The sequence below is a fragment of the Stegastes partitus genome, unplaced genomic scaffold (genome assembly GCF_000690725.1).
Source record: "Stegastes partitus isolate 25-593 unplaced genomic scaffold, Stegastes_partitus-1.0.2 Scaffold935, whole genome shotgun sequence".
Taxonomy (NCBI): Eukaryota; Metazoa; Chordata; class Actinopteri; family Pomacentridae; genus Stegastes; species Stegastes partitus.
Window position 1 is genome coordinate 85,280 of NW_007578666.1, and position 22,323 is coordinate 107,602.

The 22,323-nt window shown below is 41.2% G+C and overlaps 2 protein-coding genes across 4 annotated transcripts in view; both read right to left on the minus strand.

Moving 5' to 3' along the window:
• Positions 1-15,724, minus strand: part of commd10 (COMM domain containing 10) — a 64,002-nt gene extending 48,278 nt beyond the window's left edge. For both annotated transcript variants that reach the window (XM_008294059.1, XM_008294060.1), the window contains exons 1-5: positions 15,601-15,724; positions 14,114-14,204; positions 12,742-12,852; positions 11,902-12,057; positions 8,653-8,763 (exon numbers count right to left, since the gene is read on the minus strand). In XM_008294059.1, coding sequence (XP_008292281.1) covers positions 8,653-8,763; positions 11,902-12,057; positions 12,742-12,852; positions 14,114-14,204; positions 15,601-15,629 — 498 coding nt within the window. In that variant the 5' untranslated portion in view covers positions 15,630-15,724. The remainder of the gene's footprint in view (positions 1-8,652; positions 8,764-11,901; positions 12,058-12,741; positions 12,853-14,113; positions 14,205-15,600) is intronic.
• A 1,261-nt stretch (positions 15,725-16,985) lies between these two features.
• Positions 16,986-22,323, minus strand: part of ap3s1 (adaptor related protein complex 3 subunit sigma 1) — a 16,676-nt gene continuing 11,338 nt past the window's right edge. The window contains exons 5-7 of one of the 2 annotated variants that reach the window (XM_008294062.1): positions 22,202-22,309; positions 20,768-20,809; positions 17,771-17,856 (exon numbers count right to left, since the gene is read on the minus strand). In XM_008294062.1, the coding sequence (XP_008292284.1) occupies positions 20,774-20,809; positions 22,202-22,309 (144 nt within the window). In that variant the 3' untranslated portion in view covers positions 17,771-17,856; positions 20,768-20,773. Of the gene's footprint in view, positions 17,857-20,767; positions 20,810-22,201; positions 22,310-22,323 lie in introns of both variants that reach the window. The other variant, XM_008294061.1, reaches the window with a different exon arrangement.

The following is a 22,323-nucleotide window of genomic DNA, read 5'->3' on the forward strand; positions in this document are numbered from 1 at the left end:
AACACAAAGCCCGACATAAATATGTTGTCGTCAACAAGCACAGTGTAGTTATGACAAGAAGACAATGATGCTTTCCATGTTGTTCCTATACGATTCAGTTCATGCCAGCTTAGTGAGCAGTGCTGGGAGGAAAACTAAAATGAGTTTTACTTCTTCATTCATCAATCGTATATCTACAGTATTTCATTTAGGCAAAATTCTTATATGGCAGCTTGTGTTTAGATACAAAAATTTAACATTTGCGGAGAAAAAAATGTGTTTATATTCCGTATTTCTCGTCGACACAGGAGGCTTCAGTTGTGTTTCCAGCCTCACGCGTGTATAAATGATCATTTCTGTTCGATCAATACAGCTGTCAACGCAGCAGGCACGACATTTGTTGTTTTACACTCGTAGCCAAGACTCGAACCGAACGCCTGTTTACAGCGTTTGTGTATTCTGTGTGCGCCGCTATACCCCCGCTGCAGGTAAACCAAACAGGCTGCACGCCACTCTGAACCTAGCGATCATTTTCTCAAGCAACGCTTTACCTTTCATCATAACAGTCAAATGCCAGTGTAACATCAAAGAGGTTGGGCGTTCAGTAAGACACTGGTGACAATTTGTTGATACAGGCGGAGGAAGCACTCTGTGCCCTATCATTGCATGTCGGATGACAACAGTGCCAGGCTCCAACCCACTCATTATAATCATTATTTCAAGGCAGGGAAGGGGGCTATAGCTCGTATCCCTTTCGTTGCCGTTATATCTCATCGCAGTGTGATCCAGGCGGTGAAAGAGAACTCAGAAAACAAAACAATACAACTATCCCAACAGAAAGCGACAACAATGAAAACCCAAACCTGTTCGTGACGTGATAATGCGTCTACATTATTACCAATACGTGCCGTTTGAATAAAAAAAAAGCAGCCTTTTTACCCCGTGCGTGCCTATCAGACAACTTTCACTGCATTGAATGGATGTGATTTGGCTCTGTGCTTCTGCAATCAGTGCGTCTTGTTTAAACTGAAATAGATTTCTCACCCCAGCACAGTTCAGCCAAGAGGCAGAGCAGGCTCTCTAAAATAAATGGCAACAAAAAACTGAAATGAAGAAGAAGAAGAAGAAGGAAAAAAAAACACACACACATCTGAAAATCTCACCCTTAAGCACTTCTTTCTTACCATCGCTACCGGCTTCGGCAAAACGGCACCACATTATCAGGGGATTAATGATTACTTCGCAAACTGGGTGTGAAACAAAACAGGCTGAATAACCAGAGAGAAATAAAAGCTGATCACAGGAGTGGGAGATGTGAGAATAAAAGGGGGATGTTAAATCAATGAGATTTAAATGGGAGTTGCCGTTGGATTTGCGGGGTTGATGGCTTCCCTATCTGGGTGTCAAGCATGTACCGTGGGTGTGCTAAACAACATCCAAACATCCCCAAATCCTCCAGGCGCCTTTTGAGAGGTGAAAGAATTTGGAAAAGGGACTGGCGGAGGAAAACAGGAGTGGAGGTTTTGGGAGGGGGTGGATGGGGGAGATACAGAGAGTGTGTAATGGGGAGAGAGAATCAATGGGTACCCCCGGAGCAAATAAAAGCCATGACATCATCGTATGGCAAGGAGCAAGGAGTGGGGAGGAGAGAGGTGGAGTGAGGGGTGAGGGGGGGAGACAGGGAGAAGGCAGAGACGAGAGCACCCACAGTCACCCATTCTGCCTCTCGGGGCCCGTCCACTGGAATGGATAAGAGCCGAACAATGCGCTCTCAATGAATGGGATCCCAAATCCCACAGGGGGAAAAAACAAATCACCAGTGGGAAAGTGGAAGGGCGAGGGAGAGATGGAGAAAGAGACAGAGAGAGAGAGAGAGATGGAGAGAGAAAGGGAGACCCTTAAAAAGATGTGCACACAAAGCAACAAAGCATCTTGGGACATGTAGAGCAAGGCAAGTAGAGACTGAGACAAAGGCGCTTTTGTCCGTCCTGGCTGGTGGGTGGCTTGGTGTGAAGGATTTGAACGTGGTACCATTTACATCAGAGCTCTCCGATATATTGATTGGGCCATGTAATCCCTCAAACGATAAATGAGAAGGTTGGATCCGCGCTGGATGTGCTGTTTGTTGGGTCTACATGATGACAGCATGTGGGAGGCAAGAACCGGGCTTTACGTAACTCGTCAGAAGAGCTTTGTGCCGCTGTGTTCAAAGTTTGGCCCGCCGCTCGCGACGCTGATTTGACGGGGACACGTGAGGCAGGGAAGGATGTTCGGGGAGGCTCTGATCACAGCACCTCCTCGCAGAAGTCAAAACGGGATGTTTAATTGCATTCCTCATCACACAGTGTTAATAAATAAAGTCACAGCCTTCACTGGGAGGGTTTAAAAACGTGTGCAGAGTGCGAGTTGTGTGTGCGCTGCTGTGTTGCTTTCGAACAAAGAGCTTCCGTTCCCTCCGTGATTACAGCGCCGGTGCTGTAAGCCAGAACAGAGAAAATAAATTAGAATCACAAGGAGAAAAAAAAAAAAAAAAAAGTCTTTCATGTCTGATGCTTTGATAACAAAAACAAGCAGGTTTCCGCAAACTAGAATTAGTTGGCTTATAATTTGGAGCTAGCTGGGGACAACTTGACACAAAAATTTCAAACGACGAACGGAAGATTCGCTCATGAATAAGTCACAAATAAAAAAAAAATAATAATAAAAAAAAGGGGAAAGGAAGAATTGTATTGTGGTATTTATTTTGGGATCAATAAAGACGGGAGATGCTGAAAAGTGCGGACTGGAGTGGAATAATGCAGATGTGGAGGAGTCGATGATGCTCTCTGATCTGACAGGAATCTGCTCTTTCTGACAATTCACAGGCACTTGTGTATGAATGCGCACAATTAACAGCAGGGCTTCTTACAGACACTAAGAGAGCCTGTGAGACATCTGAAGTAAGTTCAGCTGGAGCTATTCTTGAAGTCCTAAATTTCACTAAGAGCTTACTGAACTCCTACAGCGTCATAATCGTGCGGATCGGCGAGGGGGAAAAACAAACACCGGTTTTCTTTCAGGTGCTACAATAAATGGACTGTTGACAGTTTTAACTCAGTTTTGTGTTTCAATATATTGATCTGCTTGCACTGTCTGGCATTTAAGAAAGGGTGCGGGGTGCAGGAGAGATCATTTTAAACTCGATTTTTATTGAAAAAGCAGAGATTGTGTCGTGCGAAGGGAGGTCCGACTTTAATCAGAGGAAGAAGCTTCTCGGTCAAAACCCATTAGGAGACCGAAATGACCCGGAGTCAAACACTGTATCTCCAGCAGCTCAGAGGTGCCGACCCCAACCTCTAACCTCTGAACTTCTCGTTACGGGAGACGGAAAGGCTGCGACTACTGATTATTATCATCATCGACAAATCTTACTACATTTTGTGAACAATCAATTAACCGATTAGTCTATAAAATCGTGATACAAGCTCATTGCAATCTTCAAATTGCTTGTTTTCTCCAAGTAGCAGTGAAAAAAAAGCCCAAAAAACAAGTAATATTTGGCACTGGAGTGTGATAAACAACAAAAAGAGCAATTATTAGCATCCTATCCTTCCTGTTTTTCCAACACCTGGAAGTTTCTCGGCATCCTGCAGGATCGTATTTATTGTGTTTTTCTGCACACAAGCATCTATCGCATGTCTGTCCGTCCTGAATCCCTCCTAAATTGCTCTTCCTAAGTGTTGTTGGAAAGTTTTTTGAGGGCTTCGAGACACGGGGTGTTCTATTCTGCCCAGATTGTAAAGCCCCCTGGGGCAAATTAGCGCTTTGTGATATTGGGATATATATAAATAAAACCGACTTCACTTGACAACTAATCAACTGAGCAACTAGTCATTTTAAGCACTAAGGGGAAGTGAAAACTAATTGAAATGAAACAAGTGCTTCGGTGGCGTCCGGTGGGGACTCCGGCTTGAGGAGAAAGCTGTCCTTGCTTACAAATTTTGATTGAACGGGCCATAAGAAAGGAGGAATATAAGAAGAAAAAAAATCTGTTGGGAAAAGTCTGGGATTTGTCTTAAAGCAGCATTTAGTACATTTTCCCCCCTTTGAGGTTTGAAACTCAGAAGAGCTTTGCTTTATCAATTCTCATCAAGTCTGTCTGAAGCTATCAACTAAAGATATCCTTTGAAGTCAGAGCCAGCATGTGGAAGCTACATTAGCTCACTAGCTCGCTCCTCGTGCCTTCGCAGCAGCCTAGCGTGTCCACGATAAATATTGAAATCGGCGGTGGCTGCTTTGGAAGTGGATGTTCTGTATTATAAATGTCACCCTACCCTTGGTCGACGGTGAGCAGCGGCTCATTCTAATGCCGCCAGACAGTGACACCGAAAGAGAGCGAGAGAGAGAGAGAGACGCCAACTTTTAGACTCATCAGAGTGACATCAGTACGACTAAAAAAGGAAGATGGACACTGTGAACAAAATTACAGGGGAAGAACAAAGAAACTGTCAGCTCCCTACTTTCTCTGCCTTCTCCTTGCAAAATAGCTCACATGATGACTTCTTCCGGCACTCGAAAGTCATTCAAATGAACTGCTCTAAAAAGGCACTCCTTTCTTTAGGTGATCACAGCTCGCAGAGGAAGTCCACCTTACATCTGGTTCACAAACCAACAAGAACCAATGACCTCGACGTGGCCTTTCGCAGCCTCCGTCCACTGAAACCTACTTTCTTCGGGAGCACGTAGCTCCTATAACGCCTCATGACGTCGAACACATCCGTCTCTTCCCCCAAATGGTTTGTCAAAGCATTTTTAGAGAACAAAGACACTCCGCTAGCTGCTTTAAAAATATGATATCCACTCATTAAAAGCCTCCTCGTCGTTCTCCCTCCCGTCAGACGCTACATTTCTTCCTCTCCGCCTGTCATTTACCTGAAGTGGTCTGCTGCTGCTAATTAATAGCGCGACTGAGTGTATTATTTATATTTAGCTGCTTATTCTGTGGCCAAACATTTTTGAAAATGACTAATGGTGCTCCAAACGCGTTCCTCGCTATCACACCGTTAATATTTAATTCCTAATGTACTTTTTAATATCTTTGCCTTACGTTGGTTATTATTTGTTTGCTCTACTCTGGGCCTGTTTGCTTTCTAAATGTTTTATGATGTTCAATAATCGGAAAACGACAACAAGTGCATATTTACCGCATTGCTAATTCATGCTGAAATGATGCATGATTAGATTATTTCACAACTTTCACAACTTAAGTTCTCGCTGTCCCACTGGAGGGAATTGTGTTTTTTTTTTTTACTGCAGAGGCAAACACCTACATTAATGAAACCAATAATTTTGTTTGAGTTTTATCAGTTTCCTTCTCTCATAATCCCTCTGTGGCATATTTTGAAGTTTCCTAAGCAAGACACCCAAAGGAGCACGAAGCCAAGACGAAACCGAGCAACTTAAAGACTAAAAAAAGGAGATGCGTACGTGCTGCACAACCGGGGAGTCAAGTGTGCATGCATCACGTACCGGGCAGGAAGCCATCAGTGTTTTTAGTTGTTTCTCTTCACAGCTCTTCACAGCTTCATCCCACAAAGACCAAACCTCTACAGACAACACACCTCTGAATTAAAATGGGCGGTTTGTGTGCTTCTATTTCAAGGTCTGTGCAGCTGAAAAATAAATAAATCTGGTTATCTGCAGTCTAGCTAGCACGCTTGCCAAAAAAAAAGGAAAAAAAACTCTTAAAATACAGATAAAAGTACGCATTCCTGTTGCTTTTCGTTTGTTGATGAGCGCGCCATTAATAACTGAAGAGACATACTGCTATTATTACCGCCAACACTTCACATATCCCAAGGTAAACCGCGAGAGAAATTTCAACAAATTCCCACTTAACTTCACCCTCTCCCGCTGTTATCTCTCTGGTATCTCTCTCAACTTCTTCTTTTGTCATCTTACCTCTGTTTTTCTTTGCCCTTCCTATCACCCTCCCCTGCATCCTGATCTCCTCCCTTCCATCCCCTGCTAACATCAAGTTCTTCTGCTAACTTTTCTCTTCTTTTGACAGCAGATCAATCAGTCGTTTTTCCTCTCTCAGCTCTCTCTCTGGGATAACAAGCTATGCAACAGGTCTTACGTCAGGTGTAGACTAAATGAGGCCACTTCTAGCAGTCTTTATGAGGATAGATATAGAATCCTTGTTGCATTGAGGAGTGGGATGAGAGGACACTTCTGCCTGTTTGCAGATGCACTGCAATGGCTTTTTTTTTTTGTGGGAAACAGCAACTTTCCTGAGCCCAATACAAATTCAGCTGAGGAAAATAGCAGCTCCCATGGGTGGGGTGCTGGGATGACTGTTGCATGGAAGCAGAAATCTATAAATTCAATATAGGCTGTTGCTTCACACATTGTGGAGGACACATGAGGAATATATCTCCCCCTCGATCATAAATATTTCAATAAAAACAAAGCAAATCTGAATATCACTAAAATGGAGTCCACTCGTTTCTAATTTGAAGCCTTCTAACATCTTATCTGCTGTACTGTAGACATACTGCATGTCACATATTGTTTGGGGAATGACATGTGAAGCGCCCTGGCAGTCCTCCTCCTCCTCAGGGAGAGTGCTAATGAAGTACGAGGCTGGTCAGATGGAGGAGTCTCTAACTCTCCACTTGGGTTCCAAGCAATCAATAAAAATCCCGAATGCTACCCTCGCCTTCCTCTCGTTATATTAAATTTCTATCCTTTATCCTCTTCATCTTCATTATTGCTCGCTCTACACCCTTTATACACAGGTTTTCACCTCCTCTCTCTCTCTAACCTCATACCTCCCCGTCGCCTGCTCCCATCACCTCTTAATCCTCTCTCGTTTCTCCGCGGTTGTTCGCCTTTCTTTCAGACGGTTAGCAGCGCGGGTGTTATAAATCTGTGCTGTAATTAGTATGACACTTGCAGCGGAATTTCATTTCTATTCACAACTAATTTAGTTCTCAGTCACTGCAGTGTTTTGACGTTCCAGAAGTTGCACTGAGCGATTCTCAGAGAGTTGGGAAGAAAACAAACTTACTGTCAAAAAACTCTAATCAGAAAACACTGATGGAACTTTAAAAAAAAACAAAAAAAAAAACTGTGCACAAACTGCCTTAATGCTAAGCTAAGGAGGAATCCTATCCATCTCAGATACTTCACTGCCCCCGAGGGACGCTTTCCAACCTGTGAGACAACAGTGCCCCCTGCAGGACGCCGTCGGACGTGCGCCCAAATGAAGTTGATCCCTTCACACTTTTAACCAGCCTTGTTTTAGCCCCCCAGCTATCTCCTCCCACAAGGGGAATTGTGTGAGTGGATTTAAATAAATTAATGCCTCTTTTGCAAGCCTAGGGTAAACACCGCTGAAAATAGTCCAAAACATAAAAATATCTCGCCGCTGTCGCGTTCACAAAGCTACAGAAAAACATATATTTTCTCTAGCTCACGCCTATAGGCCCGCATTTAAGACGGCAGCAATTTGAATATGTCATGCCTAATTCCACGTTTAGGCTGAGCCGGCATTCTCTGGGGACTGAATACAAAGCAGTGTGGAAGAAAGACACTTGACTAGTCAGCTGGAACAACACTATCCAGGCTCAAGGGATAATCAGTCCCACCATTTTGAGACAAGAACTGCTTTAAAAGAAACCCATTCAAATGCCTGAAGGCCATAACGGAAATTTTCAATATCCATGCCGGCAAACAACAGTCCTACGTCGCAGTCTGCGGAATATATTTCAAATATTTGCTTCGCCGAGTATGTGTTGTAGCTGTTAGAAGAATTAAAACATTAAGTCTAGAGAAACTAGATCACGTTTTTCAAAGGTTGAAAATCATTTCATTTGAGAAAGAAACAGCTCTTTGAGTTTCTCATTGCTTATGCTACAGCTACCGAGCTTTAATTCTCCCAGTGGAAAAGGAAGAAATGAGTGAGGGAGGCTCTTGAGGTCTTGGCTATTAGAGTAAGTATGTGGCATTAGCTAATTGGGACCCAAACAGACTACTGAATAAAAACAAATGGAAACAGAGAAGCGCTACAGAGGAAAACATAAAGTATAACCACGATTCTATCACGTGTTTTCCTTTAAACATATATTTAAGACCGGGTCTCATTAGGATGCTGCAACAAAACCCTTCGTATCGTACCTGTGCAAACACAAAGAATGTAAAGAATGACCACACTAATGACCACAATAAAGCAGACGTATGGACAAGCCAGAGCAAACAAGCATCGATAGTGCGCATTAACAGATAGAATTCAACGCCAGATACAAGACAACCCCCCTCAATAATTGCACATACTGTCCAATTTTAGAGTGCAAGTCTCTCAAGAGAACAAAGAGACCCTGGAGGTCTCAGATAACAAGCTCCCTGATCTCTGGTCTTTACACTACAGTTACTCTGGAGCCAGATGTACGTCTACCTCTGGGTCAAGACAGACACCAGTGGGATTATCATCGACTCGCAAAAGAAAAAAAAGAGGGCCAGGCTGGAGATGCTTCTCATTTGTCATAAACACAGAGCGGTTCCCTGATTACAGTGCATAGTAAGACTTTGGGTAATTGGGGTGCATATAAGAGAGTGGAGAAGCAGAGCAAGAAAAATAAGGACGCACATGTTTATGGTGCATATATGCGTACTGTCAGTATGGATTCATACCTCAGAGTCTTCGTTGTGGAGGCCCAGTTGGAGGACGGCACTGGGAGACTTCAGTCTGGCTTGGCTGGACTGAGCCATCTGCAGGTTCAACTGCCAGCCGACATATTCCAGCTGAAACACACAAATGGAGCCGGTTTTTAACTACTGACGCATTTTTTAAAACCTTCACACTTCAGTTTTATAAATCCCCCAGGCACTCTTTCAAAGACTGAAAAAAGTGACACTTTCCCATAAAATATCAGAGGGAGAATGTATACCATATATTCATGCACTGTTTGTTTATTTTTCTTTTTAATCTTCTCAGACGTTGACCTAATTTTTCACTGTTCACTTCTTTATTGTTGCTGTTTTTATCATTTCTGTTTACAAACCATTTTGTGCTTTATTAATCTATTTAGCACTGACATTATGTTGGACTGGTTTGGTCAAGGGCTGCAAGGTGGAGTGGTGGTTAGCATCGTTGCCTCGCAGCTAGAAGGTCGCTGGTTCGCGTCCTGGTGAGGATACCTGGGATCTTTCTGTGTGGAGTCTCCATGTTCTCCCCATGGGTTCTCTCCAGGTTCTCCGGCTTCCTCCCACACAGTCCAAAGACATGCTGAGGTTAATTGGTGATTGTAAATTGTCCGTAGGTGTGAATGTGAGTGTGCTTGGTTGTGTCTCTAAGTGTAGCCCTGTGATAGACTGGTTACCTGTCCAGGTGAACCTGCCTTCACCCTGAGTCAGCTGGGATGGACTCCAGCCCCCCATGACCCCAGTGAGGATTAAGCGGTGTATAGATCATGGATGGATGGATGGATGGATGAATGGATGGATGGATGTTGGATTTAACTTTCTAACTTAAGTCTATCTTTCTGAAGGCCACAAACCTGTTAGAAGAATTTCTTCAGCTGACAGTAGAACGAGCACAAGTTATTCATGTCTTGTTTGCTCACTATGTACACACCAGATGACCAACAGCCAACATTATTAATTGAAGTCACATTATCACGCTCCTGAATATAGTTACCATCACGCTGGTGAAGATTTACTACTTTAAAATCTCACTTGATCTCCTTTAATTTAAGCCAACATGCCAGCAGGCTGCAGGTTGTCAGACGATCATTCTCTCATCCTAACTTTTGTGTCTACGTGATGTTCAAGTCCCACAAAAACCTTGTAGCGTCTCCTCGTACCAGTCTCACCAATTCGCCACCTGCCTGACTGATTTACTGACAGATACTTCATCAGTTAGCTGTAGCGGTGTGATAGATTAGCAGCACTGAGTCAAGGCAGGGCAGTTAAGTGTTTTATGATGCAGCGAGAGGCCATAATAATAAACCATGTGTGACTTATTGGGTCTGGATGCTTCCACATCATCAGAGGACAGGTGTGAGGTGGGAAAGGCCTCGGCCACATCATTCACGACTGGAATAACATTCAAATTAGCACGAATAAACATCACAACTCTGTGGCGTGACTTGTTTTTTAACTTTCAGTATATGCAAATGAAACAAAATAAAGAAATACATCAATAAAATAAATTCACTGATAGTAACTTACTAATCATAAAGACAAATTTAAAGAAGACATTTCATAGTATATCATCAGTAGCGTTACCATCTAATGCATTTCTGTATTTCCTGCTCCATTAAATGTCTGCAGCATTCAAAGTAGGATTTTGCTCTATTTAACATTTAATGCAGGTACTCAAAGAGATCATCACTGTCCACTGAAGGTGAAGGTAAATCCCTTAATTCTCTGTCAACAGCAGCATTAAATATGAACTGTGACATCCTGTACTTCCATGTCGGTTTTTTAAACATGAATGTTTTCAGATTATTGAACTCAAAGTTGGAAAATAGCCAACAGTCATTTGTCTAACTTGGGGTTGTATTTATTTGTGAAGCTGCTTTGCATTTAATCCAGTTTATTTTTGGTTTGGAACCTGCATTTAAAAACCCCTACAAATGCCGAGTTCTGTCCAACCAACCGTCCAAGAGTCAAATAACCAAAGATGTACTCTGACCACCATGACAATGACAAAGAAAAACATGAAATGCTCACTTTTCAGAAGCTCAAATCAGCATATCTTTGGTATTCTTGCTTTAAAAAATTGCCAAACTTACTTCATTATCAAACTAATGTTCTGCTTAACAACTAGCTGCAGCCTTGTAGTCCTGATTTGAACATAACTGGTGCAAGAGGCAGGAACTGCATGATATTATCTTATATTATCACATTTAGCAGATGCTTTTATCTGAGAGCAGATCACATTCATACACCAATGGCGACCATGCAAGGTGCTGCCTGCCATTGGGAGCAACTTCAGGTTCAGTGTCTTGCCCAAGGACACTTCGACTGTGGAGGAGCAGGGCATCAAACCGCCAACCTCACGATCGGAGGACAACCCGCTCTGCCACCTGACCTACAGCCGCTGCATGATGTAAGATATTTAGCAAATGTGAGGAAGAAATGACAAGAAGGCCGTTAGCGGATTTACTTATTTCTTATGTGGCAGTCAAAAAGGAATAACTCCTGTAAAACAATCTTCTAAAAAGCACAAAACCCGGCTTTCTATTAAACAGAAAAATTAGACGAGAGGAAGCATCCACCTGTCAGTTATTACAGTATTACTAACATTGTAGTTACATAGTTGAACAGTCTTTAGCTCAAAGTGAAAGCAGCAGCAGAGGACATCTCAAGGATCAACGACTACCTCAGCCTTCTGCTTCAAATTCGTGAGAAGACTTACGAGACGCAGGCAGGTGAGACGTCTAAACGCATGACAGCAGCAACACATCCAGCACAACGCGACTAATGCGTACATGCTGCATATTTATTCTGAGTTAGATCTTAATTCCCTCGTCTTTGAAAGGAAGGCTGTTTGAAGTGTCACTGTTTAATCAAGTTATAGACAGAAACAAGTTTGGAAATTAATGTAATAACTTGTGAGCTGTGAAAGAAGTCTTTGTAATCCAAACGGATGGAAGGAACTCAACAAAAGCAGGTCAGTCTTAATATGGACACTGTGATGTTGAGTCTCGATTTAGTATCATATAACTGTAATGTCCCAAGAGTGCTCCGTTCACAAGAAATGTAAAATACAATCATTTACAGTCTGGAAGTGTGTTAGTCTAACATGAAAACGCTGAAACGTGAGCAGATTTTGAGTTGAAATGGTATCATAGCAGGTGTAAGTGAAGCTCAGATTTAGTGCTGAAGAAAGCCTGATGGTGACCAAAAAAGAAAAAGCTTATTTATTAGTTTTACCTTCTTGGGGGCAAAGATATTACGCTTCAGCCTCTCCACCAGCTCAGGCCCAGCACTGGCCCAGGTTTGAGAGAACACCTCAGCTTTGTCTGGGCTTAGATTAATCACCTCCAGCTGCTGCTGCAGAGACGCCGGCTTTATGTTATGATACACCGCCTAGGAGAGGAGAGGAGAGGAGAGGAGAGGAGAGGAGAGGAGAGGAGAGGAGAGGAGAAGCAGGTACATTTATAGCATCAGTACCACCCATTTAACACTCAACACAACAAAAATACAACCACACAATACAACAGTGACCCCAGCTGGAGAAACGGCTCCACAACGTGATCCACAAGCTGCAGACGTTCCACCGACCTCTTATCATATTTCACAACATATTGAGTTATTTACAATATACACTTAAGCAAAGTGTATATCTTGGGCTGTAATTTGTCACTTTTTTTTATGTGCATGGCAGGAAAATCACCGCAGGAGCTTGTAAACAGTCCCGTTATCGTAGTCACTCCCAGGAGCACCTGCACAGTCGCTGGAGATAATATCATTAAATTCTTGTGTACACAGTAAACAACTCCACTCGAGAACTCGGGTAAATTTAATATAAACAGAAATGTTTCTATCTGCACTGCAGCAACATATCTCAGTGAGGTAATCATATTTCTTTTGTTCCATATCTAAAGCAAATCAAACTGAGAATTGTACCTACTTAGCCTCCTCCATCACATCAAATGAAAACACCAGATTATTCAGAAACTCCAGCCTTGAAACATTTACCTTTCAGTCATGACATAATCTATAGAAAAACCTCTCTGATAATGTGACACAGGCTGTCAGACGACCACCCACCTGCTCTAGTATAAAGGCAGCAGTTTCCAGGACCAGACTGAGAGCATTTTTATCCAATGAGAGAGCAGCCTGGAGTTTTTCCTCCTCTTCTTCACTGAATGTCCGCTCTCCCTGTGAAGAAGAAGAAAAAAAGGTTAACTAATTGTTTACATGAACAAAAAATCCTCCAAAAAAATCCTCTAAAGTTTCCTTTGTACTCGACAATCAACAACTTGTCAGCGTTATCTATAAAACACATTCTGTGAGTGTCAGTGGCCAGAATTTAATCCGACATATTTGACAATAATAATGGAGTTGAGGGGATTTCACTAATATGTGTCTTCACAAGCAGCAAGTAATACTTAATAGATAAAATGCTCACATCGAAACAACTGCAGATCAGAGTCACTTGTGCTGAGATAGTCAAGCTATAAGTCATAGCATTTCCTAAAAAGCTCAATCAGTTTATTAGATAGTTATGTATTATAGCTGACAATATGCAACTTTTCCATTTACAGTAGATACAGTACCACAAATGCTGAGTTTGAGTTTCTGGTCTTTATTTAATGGCACTACTATGAAATGAATACAAAGAGATTTACGCTCTACTGATCAATTGTCATCATTTTTAATGTTTTTGCACAAAATGATTAAAAATATTCTGAACATATAAACCACTAGTAAAACATCATAGCTGCAGTTTGAAATGCCTTACACTAAATAAACCAAAACACAGTGACTGGCACAGCAACAACAAAGGTAACATAGAATATCGATTAAAAACTAAACGTAGTAACATGTATTTGGGAAGAAGGCAAACACAAATTCATAATAAAATAGCATAAAATCCAACACAGTAAGCAGACATCTTGGCTTGTCAGAGCAGAAAAAGCACAAGTTCAACACACATGAACAATGGCTCCGTTCTTATTAAGAGAAAGTCAGTGAGCAATCACGTAAAACCACCACTGTTACTGCTATTAGTTAAACTTATACATTTCCTGTCATGGCATGTCAAAGTGTGAATTACAACAAATCCTTATTTGTATTACTATCATCATCAAAATTATTATTATTATAATTATTAATATTAAATAATAATAATAATAAACAAAGATGTATTACCTCCTATTAGCAATTCAAAAGAATCTAACTAAACACACAAATTGTTGTTGGAATAAAGGATTTAGCTTGACAGCCAGCTACGCCTTGTGAAAAAAAGAAAAGAAGAAGCAGAATGATCAACAGGGCCGGGCCTGTGCATGCATTCATTAGTGCCGAGACTGACTGATGCTCCAGTGAGTCATTATGCATGCACTGCTCTGTCTCACACTACAGCTTTGCTGCAAAGACTCGTGTCTTTGGCAAAGACAACACTCTGCCGTTTCTGTACCTTCAGATGAAGCTTTTGTATGATGCGAGAGATCAGCCTGGAGAACTTGTTCACATCAATTGCGTTGATGAAAGTCACGGCTTCTTTTATGCTGTTTCGAAAGAAAAGTCGCGAGTGTTAATGACAGTGATGTAGAGAGCGCTCAGATGTTGGAGTTAAGAAAAACAATCACAGTTTACTGCTCAAGTATGTTGTCACACATGAAAGTTACTTCTCTCTGGCTGTCAGTGAGTTTCAAAGGTACCTCCATACGACAAAAGTACAAACTGTACACATACAACAGTGACAACATTGCTTTGTATGTAATACAATAGGTTCCACAGCTAAAAAAACAAAACAAGCCCAAGTGTGAAGAGTGCACAGCAGCCTAAAATGAGGCTGTGAACTCATGAATAAAGAACAAAAACTATTGCACACACAGACAATAAACACATTCCACTAACTGTCCATACTAAGCTAATGTACTCCAATAAAATGAGGCAATAAGTATTTTATTCAAGCCAAGCAGCTGCAAACACAACTGTATTTTAAATTTGTGCATCTTGCATAGTAATTTTAGATCTGAGACTTTTGTGTGGGAGTATGTGTGTGTATTTGTTGTATTTTTTTCTATCCTAATTTTTATTATGATCACACAAGTTATTGAAGCTAATCCTGAACTTACTTCCTTATAGTCTCATTTCTGTCAATTAAAAATAAAACCTTGTTCAGTCACATCACACTTATGTTTTTGTGTTTTATTATTGTCACACATATTCACTACAAATAATTATTCTCCAAAGTATATATTTAGAAGTGTTGTGATTTGTTCTGTGATTCTTGCATAACAACTGTTAAACAAACACTTCTACATTAGTTACACTGAACGTTTAGGCTGTATCATATGTGTATTATAGGTACTATTGCTGTATTATAGGTATGTTGACATCCCAATACTGATGTCCACTTTAAACCTGAACTGAAAGTGCATCACATCTAGTGCAAGTTGAAGGTAAACATAAGTATAAAATCCATTGTCTGCAAAGTATCTTGTGAACATGAACTTGAAATTTATTTATTAGAGATTGTACTTAAGTTATCATCTTATTAGTGTCTTCTCAGAAAGAAAACTCTGCTCAGATGGACTACAAATACCTCGAAGTTTCCCTATAACATTAAGGAACAGTTATTTCACTCCTGTCGACCACATTGCTGGCTAACGTTACCACAAAAGGGATTTCAAGTAAATAGTACAGCCAATAAAGGTACAGAGAAAAGTGGAAGAAGACAGATTAAATGAGTGCAAGAAGACCTGACAAATTCAAGCACATTTTAATGACTGCATCAGTAACACATGTCACCTCCAAGCTAGTGTAACGTTTTTTTTCTTTTTGCACCAAATCCCAATATCGTTAACTTTGATATCTTGGTGTGCTAACAGGTAGCTTAGCGTTAGCTGCTGGACGTATTATTAGTTTCTGAATTAAACCCGCACACAAGCTGCTCACCTTTGCGTTTCTTTTATAATTGAAGTCATTGTTGGCTCCTTATGTTTGCTAATGAACAGTGAAGACTTTCAAAGCGGCAGCAGCAGCAGCATCTTCACACTGTTGTCATTCCTACTTCCTGTTGTCACAAGACCACTCACGTGACAGTCAAAGCTGCGCAGTAAGAGATGCGCAATGGAGCGCAGTACTACGGCAGCCGGCAGCATACACAACAGACGTAAACCTCTACAGTTGCCCTCAAAACAAGAAATATAACTGATTTTAATTCAGTTTTTTCCCCCAACGACTATTTACAGCACAATGGACTTTATTTAACGCGTTTTGTGCGTAACTGCGCATAGTGTGTCTCAAAAAGTGCCTACGGAAACCGCTGTGGACAAATCCAGAATGCGCAACCGCACATTTGTCTAATAGCCGAGGTCTATGCCCGTTACGCAATAATGTCTATATTATATTGATATGGATATTAAATGTTTGTGGTGTCGACCCTGAAACGGCCGTGCATTTTATTTTATTTTATCACAGCATCAGTAAATGATTTTTTCTTTTTTTTTTTTTTTTAAAGTGCACCGAAGCAAAAAGTTTATTTTAAGCTGTTGTAAGTTGTCCCTTTTTATGTGCATGCCAGGGAAAAAACCTGCAGAAACTAGGTCCCATCATTATTGTCACATTTAACACTTTGCAGGGTGACTTACTGTTTTATTCTTTTCTTTGTCTTTCTTGTTTAAATTCTTCTGTAAAATGTAAACAACTCCAATATATTTAAAATGGAAAAACATGTTTCTGTCTGCATTGAAACATCTTTAAGTGAGAGAAATTCTTTTGTGCATTCCGTATCTAAAGCAATAGAACTGAAACAGCCTTTCTCTTACTTTGCCTCCACCAGCACACCTACATGACGGCCAACACTGACCCCTTAAAATATACAATATTGTTAAAGAAAAAAAGTACTCATACAAGAAACTCCAATTTGGCAAAATTAACCCTTCAGTCATGATGTAATTTATAATAAAATCAAGTAAAACCCTTCTAACGCTAGAATAGAGGACCCACCTGCTGAAGGCAGTTTCCAGGGCGAGATTGAGAGCGTTAATTTTTAAAAAGCACATGTTTAATTAAGTACTGTTATAGGCACTGGTTTCATCTTACACTCTTTATGAAGGGCCCCTTTATAAAGTGGTGCAATTTGCTAACATTATGTTTCACTGTGTGGTCCTCACCTACCTTCCACCTGCAGCAGCGTTACACAAGATGGACTAAATGGAATTTAAAGTGGATATCAAGGGAAAATGTAATCTATCCTGTTCTTTTATTAGATATTGGTAAATGTATATACATACAAATAAACAATGTAAGACAATATGTAAATAAGCCAAACACACAAGTTGAGTTTCGACAGTTTATTATGTTGAAAAAGGAGAGAAAAAAAAATCATGCACAGACGAAAATTAAGATTTCTTTTGATAAGACATGATAAATCATTTAAAAATATTTTGCATACAAATAAGAGAAGAAAAAAATCATTTCAGCATATGTGTCTATATATATATATATTTATCGATATTTCTGTCACACAGCATATCTGCAGTATTTTGCATTATAATAATATTCTGTAAGGTATAACTTGTCAATACTGTAGCAGACCTGTTTCAATTTGGGATTCGAAACGGTTTCATTTACTTTCTTCCTTGATTGATTTCTCTGGTGTGGATTAGCCAAACCAGTAAGACTGTCGAAAACGTCACTTTCTTCCTCTGCCAGGCTTTCTCTTTAGAGTAAACAGTTAAGTACGTGAAAGTATTTCAGTTACAAACTGACACAGATCTGTACTGGAGGAGCCGAACGTCTAGAGCCAGTCTCCAGTGAGGCAGAAGGAATGTACCACTGATAAATAAATACTTCATTTTTCCTTCAAACAGAGAAAAAAAAACAAACAAAAAAAAACACAAGAAACATTCTTTAATCGGAAAAACAAAGATATAACACCAGAACAAGGAGTGTCAAATCACACAGTACCTTCAAGATGTATAGTTTCTGATAAAAGTTAGTAATTTTTGAGGTTTTGGTAAACAGATTGCATCACAGTAAACATTGGCTGACATCTGCAGGTTCGGGATCTCGCTGCCACTATTTGAAGGAGGGTAAATTTGGCACTTTTATGCTGATGTCACCAATGTTGATGTTTCTGGGCATTTCCGGGAGGTTCATGTTCTTTACAGCTGATACGGCACGAGCAGGCGCTCCTGCAATACCGGCCTATACACACACACACACACACACAAAACACACACAAGGAGGGTTGATAAGATACAAACCGGTAAAGCGAAACACATGCTGTACACAACAAGACACTGAACAGTGAATACTGGACGCACACACGCACACACACACGCACGCACACACAAACACACACAGTGCTAAACAGATTACTAGACAAAAAAAATATAACAAAAAAAACAGTCAACTGCTGACAAAATGCAAAAGCACCGACAGCTACTGAGACAGACGACGTGTGCAAATGTACATTCAGATGCCTTCATAGCTTCGTATGCACATGCATTATTATGTTTCTAGAAGGATTTACATCACAACCAGAGCCAATTATGAGTCAACTGTGAGGACACTAGACCACTCATTCACTAAGTCTGATGTACTGAGCAGTACTGGACATTCATCAAATGGACAGAAGGCAGCATTGCTTGGAAAGTGGACCCACCGGACTCTTGAGGACCGATTAGGGTAAAAATGCAAGGAGAGAATTGGGTAAAGCAGAAAAATGGATTTGGGTATGAAGACGGAAATGATGTTTGGATAGATAGGTGTGTATAGAATGTGCGCATCAGCCATAGTTATACAGGTGATTACTGTACCTCTGACAGCCTACACGTGACTGTAGCTAGAATGTTTTCTGCCTACATCCACATTTGTGAATAGAGGAACAAGGATACTGTGCAGTTTAGACGTCTAAAGTGTTAAGGTCTGATGACATGAGAAGGTTGTAAGTCTACTAGTGCTAGACTACAATGAGGAATCTACTCTCAGGGGACAGAGGAGGCTAGTCACTCTAACACAATGAATCTCAATGTGAAGATGCATGAGAGGAATTTAGTATTTTTAGGAGAAGCACAGACTTTTTTTTTTCGGTCTGTAGAGGGTGAATGATTCTGTGGTTTTTGAGTGTGACATTTGAGAATCACTGTGGTTAGAGATCCCCCCCCAAACAACTGAATCTTCAGCAGACTGACCCAAAAATGACCAAATGAGTCAAAACGCAGAGAGCTGCAGGTTTACTGCCTCTCACAGAAACTCACTGGTGAAACATTTAGCGATATGACACTCGCAAAAGTATGTCCGGAATGCAGATTAATCCCCTTTCGCTTTCTCGCAAGGTTATGTCAATGGAGCGCTTGTCTGAGGGACATTCCTCCCTCTGCCAGGAATCAAGGAGACTTGTGTCGGATGGAAAGACGTCTGCGTCGGTCACAGGGAGGAATGCTGATCCAGCAAATCGGGAGGAGTGTTTTTGGCTCCCAGTAGGTCGTCTGGAGACCTACTGTGTAAGTCCATTATGGTGGGTTTTTAATCAAATGCTGTGTGACTAATATACACAGAAATAGCAACAGCAGCTGTGGAACACACAACGCCGGTTTTGATCCTCTGCTCGCTGTAAGTCCGAGGACCTTTCAAGAGCTCACCCGCCGCCCACCCGATCTCCCGTCTGGGAGGATTATCAGGGCTGAGGAATCAGGCAATAAAGGCTTACAAGGTTTTCATTGTTTGTTTAGGACAAGCTGCAGGTTGTTGAGGGAACACATTTTAGGAAATACGCTTATTTGCTTTCTCGCTATAAGAGCTTAACTTGATTTATTCTCCTGCCTTGAATGTACAGAGAGCCGATGGAGGTGGTTAGTATTTATACTTCTTGCACTGTCATGGTGGGGTTTCTGTGCCACTGTGTTGAGTTTCCAGAGCGGATCGTGCTTGAGTTGATGCTAATGAATGCTGTGGATAAGATGCTTTTAGCAGAATATTGGTGGAGCTATGAAAACAAGAAAACTACATATGACCACTTTGGGAGACAACTGGGTTTTGCACCGGTGCTATGAGCAAGTTAGACAAAACTCCAGCCTATTACATGTTAAATTTTGTTTCACAGACGTATTATCTTTGCACCAACAAACATTCCCTGCGAACATCATAACACAGTTGTTGTGGTCTGCATCGCCGCAATGTGTAGCTACATTTCTGATGAGGTGCTACAGCGTAATGTACACGACTATGTGGAGCTACGCCACAGGTATAAATCAAGCCTAGATGGAACGATCAATACCTCTCTCCTGCCCTTACTATGCAGCTTGAGTCGGCGGTTTAGCATATAGAATGCAAGGAAATTAACATTTAGCTTCTCTCCAAAGCACCTGTAAAGCTCGTTGTACAAAATCCAAAGTGCAAAAGCAACAATTCCTTGCTTAATGGGAAGTCATGTGCCAAATTATTCTTGGCTAGCACCAGGAATTCCTGCGTCTCTGCCGGCCAAGGAGTGGTTCCGCATTTAATCCTCCTATAAAGTGCACTTCAGTGAGCTTCAGAGGTGCGAACTACAGCTACGCCTCGGCATTAAAGTCCTCTTTACACTGCAAGAAAGATAATAAGCATATTTCCTAAATGTCAAACTATTGCTGCATCATTTTAGATTGGGGGATAGTTGTGCATTTAGTTAGATTTTTCCCCTCCTCATTTTTGTTCAGTGATGTTGGAGAACCTAGAAAATTATTTCCCCACGTCCTCTGTTAGGTTTTCTTTGAATTATAGGGGATGGACAATATAACACACACACTCCTGACAATGTACACAAACCCTAACCCTCCAAAAAGGATCACAGAGTTGAATAACCACCTCCTCATTAGAAATTTAACAAGCTATCACAGAGGATTGTATTACACGGCCAGGTGTGTCCATATTATACCGTCCTCCCTCTGCACCCTCGTGAATGCATCGTGTTCCTAGTTAGAGAGAGAAAGTGCAACATTTTTGGGTCTGCCGTGAAAGATTCATACTGCATGTTAGTGACGTCAGTTCTCTATTACATGGAGGGCCGTATGGAGAGACTCAAGGGGGAGTAAACTTCAGTTAAGGTTACAGTACTTGGTTGTAAATTTAGCAGTACCTGTGTCTACCTGTCCTGCCTGGTAGACTGAAAGATAAACGTCTGTAAAGAGAGAGAAGAATGGAAAGAACTGGACAGGGTCAGGAAAAAGAGGAATGAGGAATGTTAAAGCAGATTAAAGTAATTACAGTTTATCTCCACAGAAAATGTGAAAGGACCTATCATACACCACATCTGTATACTCAAACGGGATGTTGTCCCACAATCGTTTTTTTGCTTTTAATTGCGTAAAATAAATTGAGAAGAATCGGTCTGATGCTGCTTAATCGTTCTTTGCCAGTTTGGAAGAAGAACAAGTGGCTCCTTGTTCCCCCAGACGCTGCCCACGTAAACGAACAGCGTCGCTTTCAATTAGCATCAGTGTGAGAAACAAACTGTGTGGTCTACGGTAGGTCCAAGAGGGAAGAGACAGAGCAGCTCTGATGATCGTAGAACAGTAAGAGACTCTGCTTACAGAACGTCAATCGGGGAGAAAAAAAAGGAAGATTCTGTCTGGTTAAAAAAAAAAAGCACACAATGCAGCTCAGATTATTAGGAAAAAAAATGATAGACTTTGTTAACAAAATTCTACTGTTAGAGCATACAACCGATCAGCCAGTTAAAAACCTGACGATGCAACCCTTCACTTTGTCGTGTAAGCAGACAAAATACAGCAATTCCTTTCAACTTGATTTGAGCATTTCTCGTTATAAAAGCAAATAAGATTCCCAAAAGAAAAAGAAAAAAACACTGACTTTTTGCAGTTTTTGCAAGTAATTTGGAAGAAAAGCCAAATTATTAATGCTGTTAGCAATCCACATTGTGCAGAACAAAAAAATAAAAAATAAAAAATCATTTCATGAAATTGTCTCTGGCTGTCTGATTAAAACTTTCCAATAATTAAATGAATGCTTATCTGCTAGCAGAAGCTGTATGGGAAGCAAAGCAATGTCCTTGCAGAGAGCGAATATCTAAGCAAGGACACTCACTTCTAGACATTCGAAAAGCATTTACTCCGACATGGATAGCATAGAAAAATTCACATTCTCCTCTAGAATAACGAGCATGTAAAGAAGACACAGCCTGCAACCAGTCTGCTTAATCCAATTTAGATGACATGGGAGACTTAATGGTCACAGATTCTGGAGGTGCATTGGACAAATGGTGTAGCTAAGGTCTTCGTAGTAATGGCAGAAGTGATGACTGTGATATTTTCTACAGGAGAGGATATGTCGAGTCTTGATCTGCGTTGAGAGCAGTGCAGCAGCAAAGAGAAGAGGCCGAAAAAGGAGCACAAACACTCAAGAGTAGGTAGGGAGCATCCACAAGGTCACTGGAGAGTAGCATGCAGGGTGCAGCATACACACATGCCTGCATACTGGGATACGATACCTCGGAGGGGTTTGGAGGTACAGTCAAGTCATACATACACCGAACTGGCAGGGTCACGCTTACCTCAGACTTCTCCATCTTGTTCTGGGCGTCCACCTGCGTGATGATTTCGTTCATGTTGGTCTCCAGGACCATCCCGCCCATCACCATCTCTGCCAGAATGTTGTGGACCTGACAGAAACATT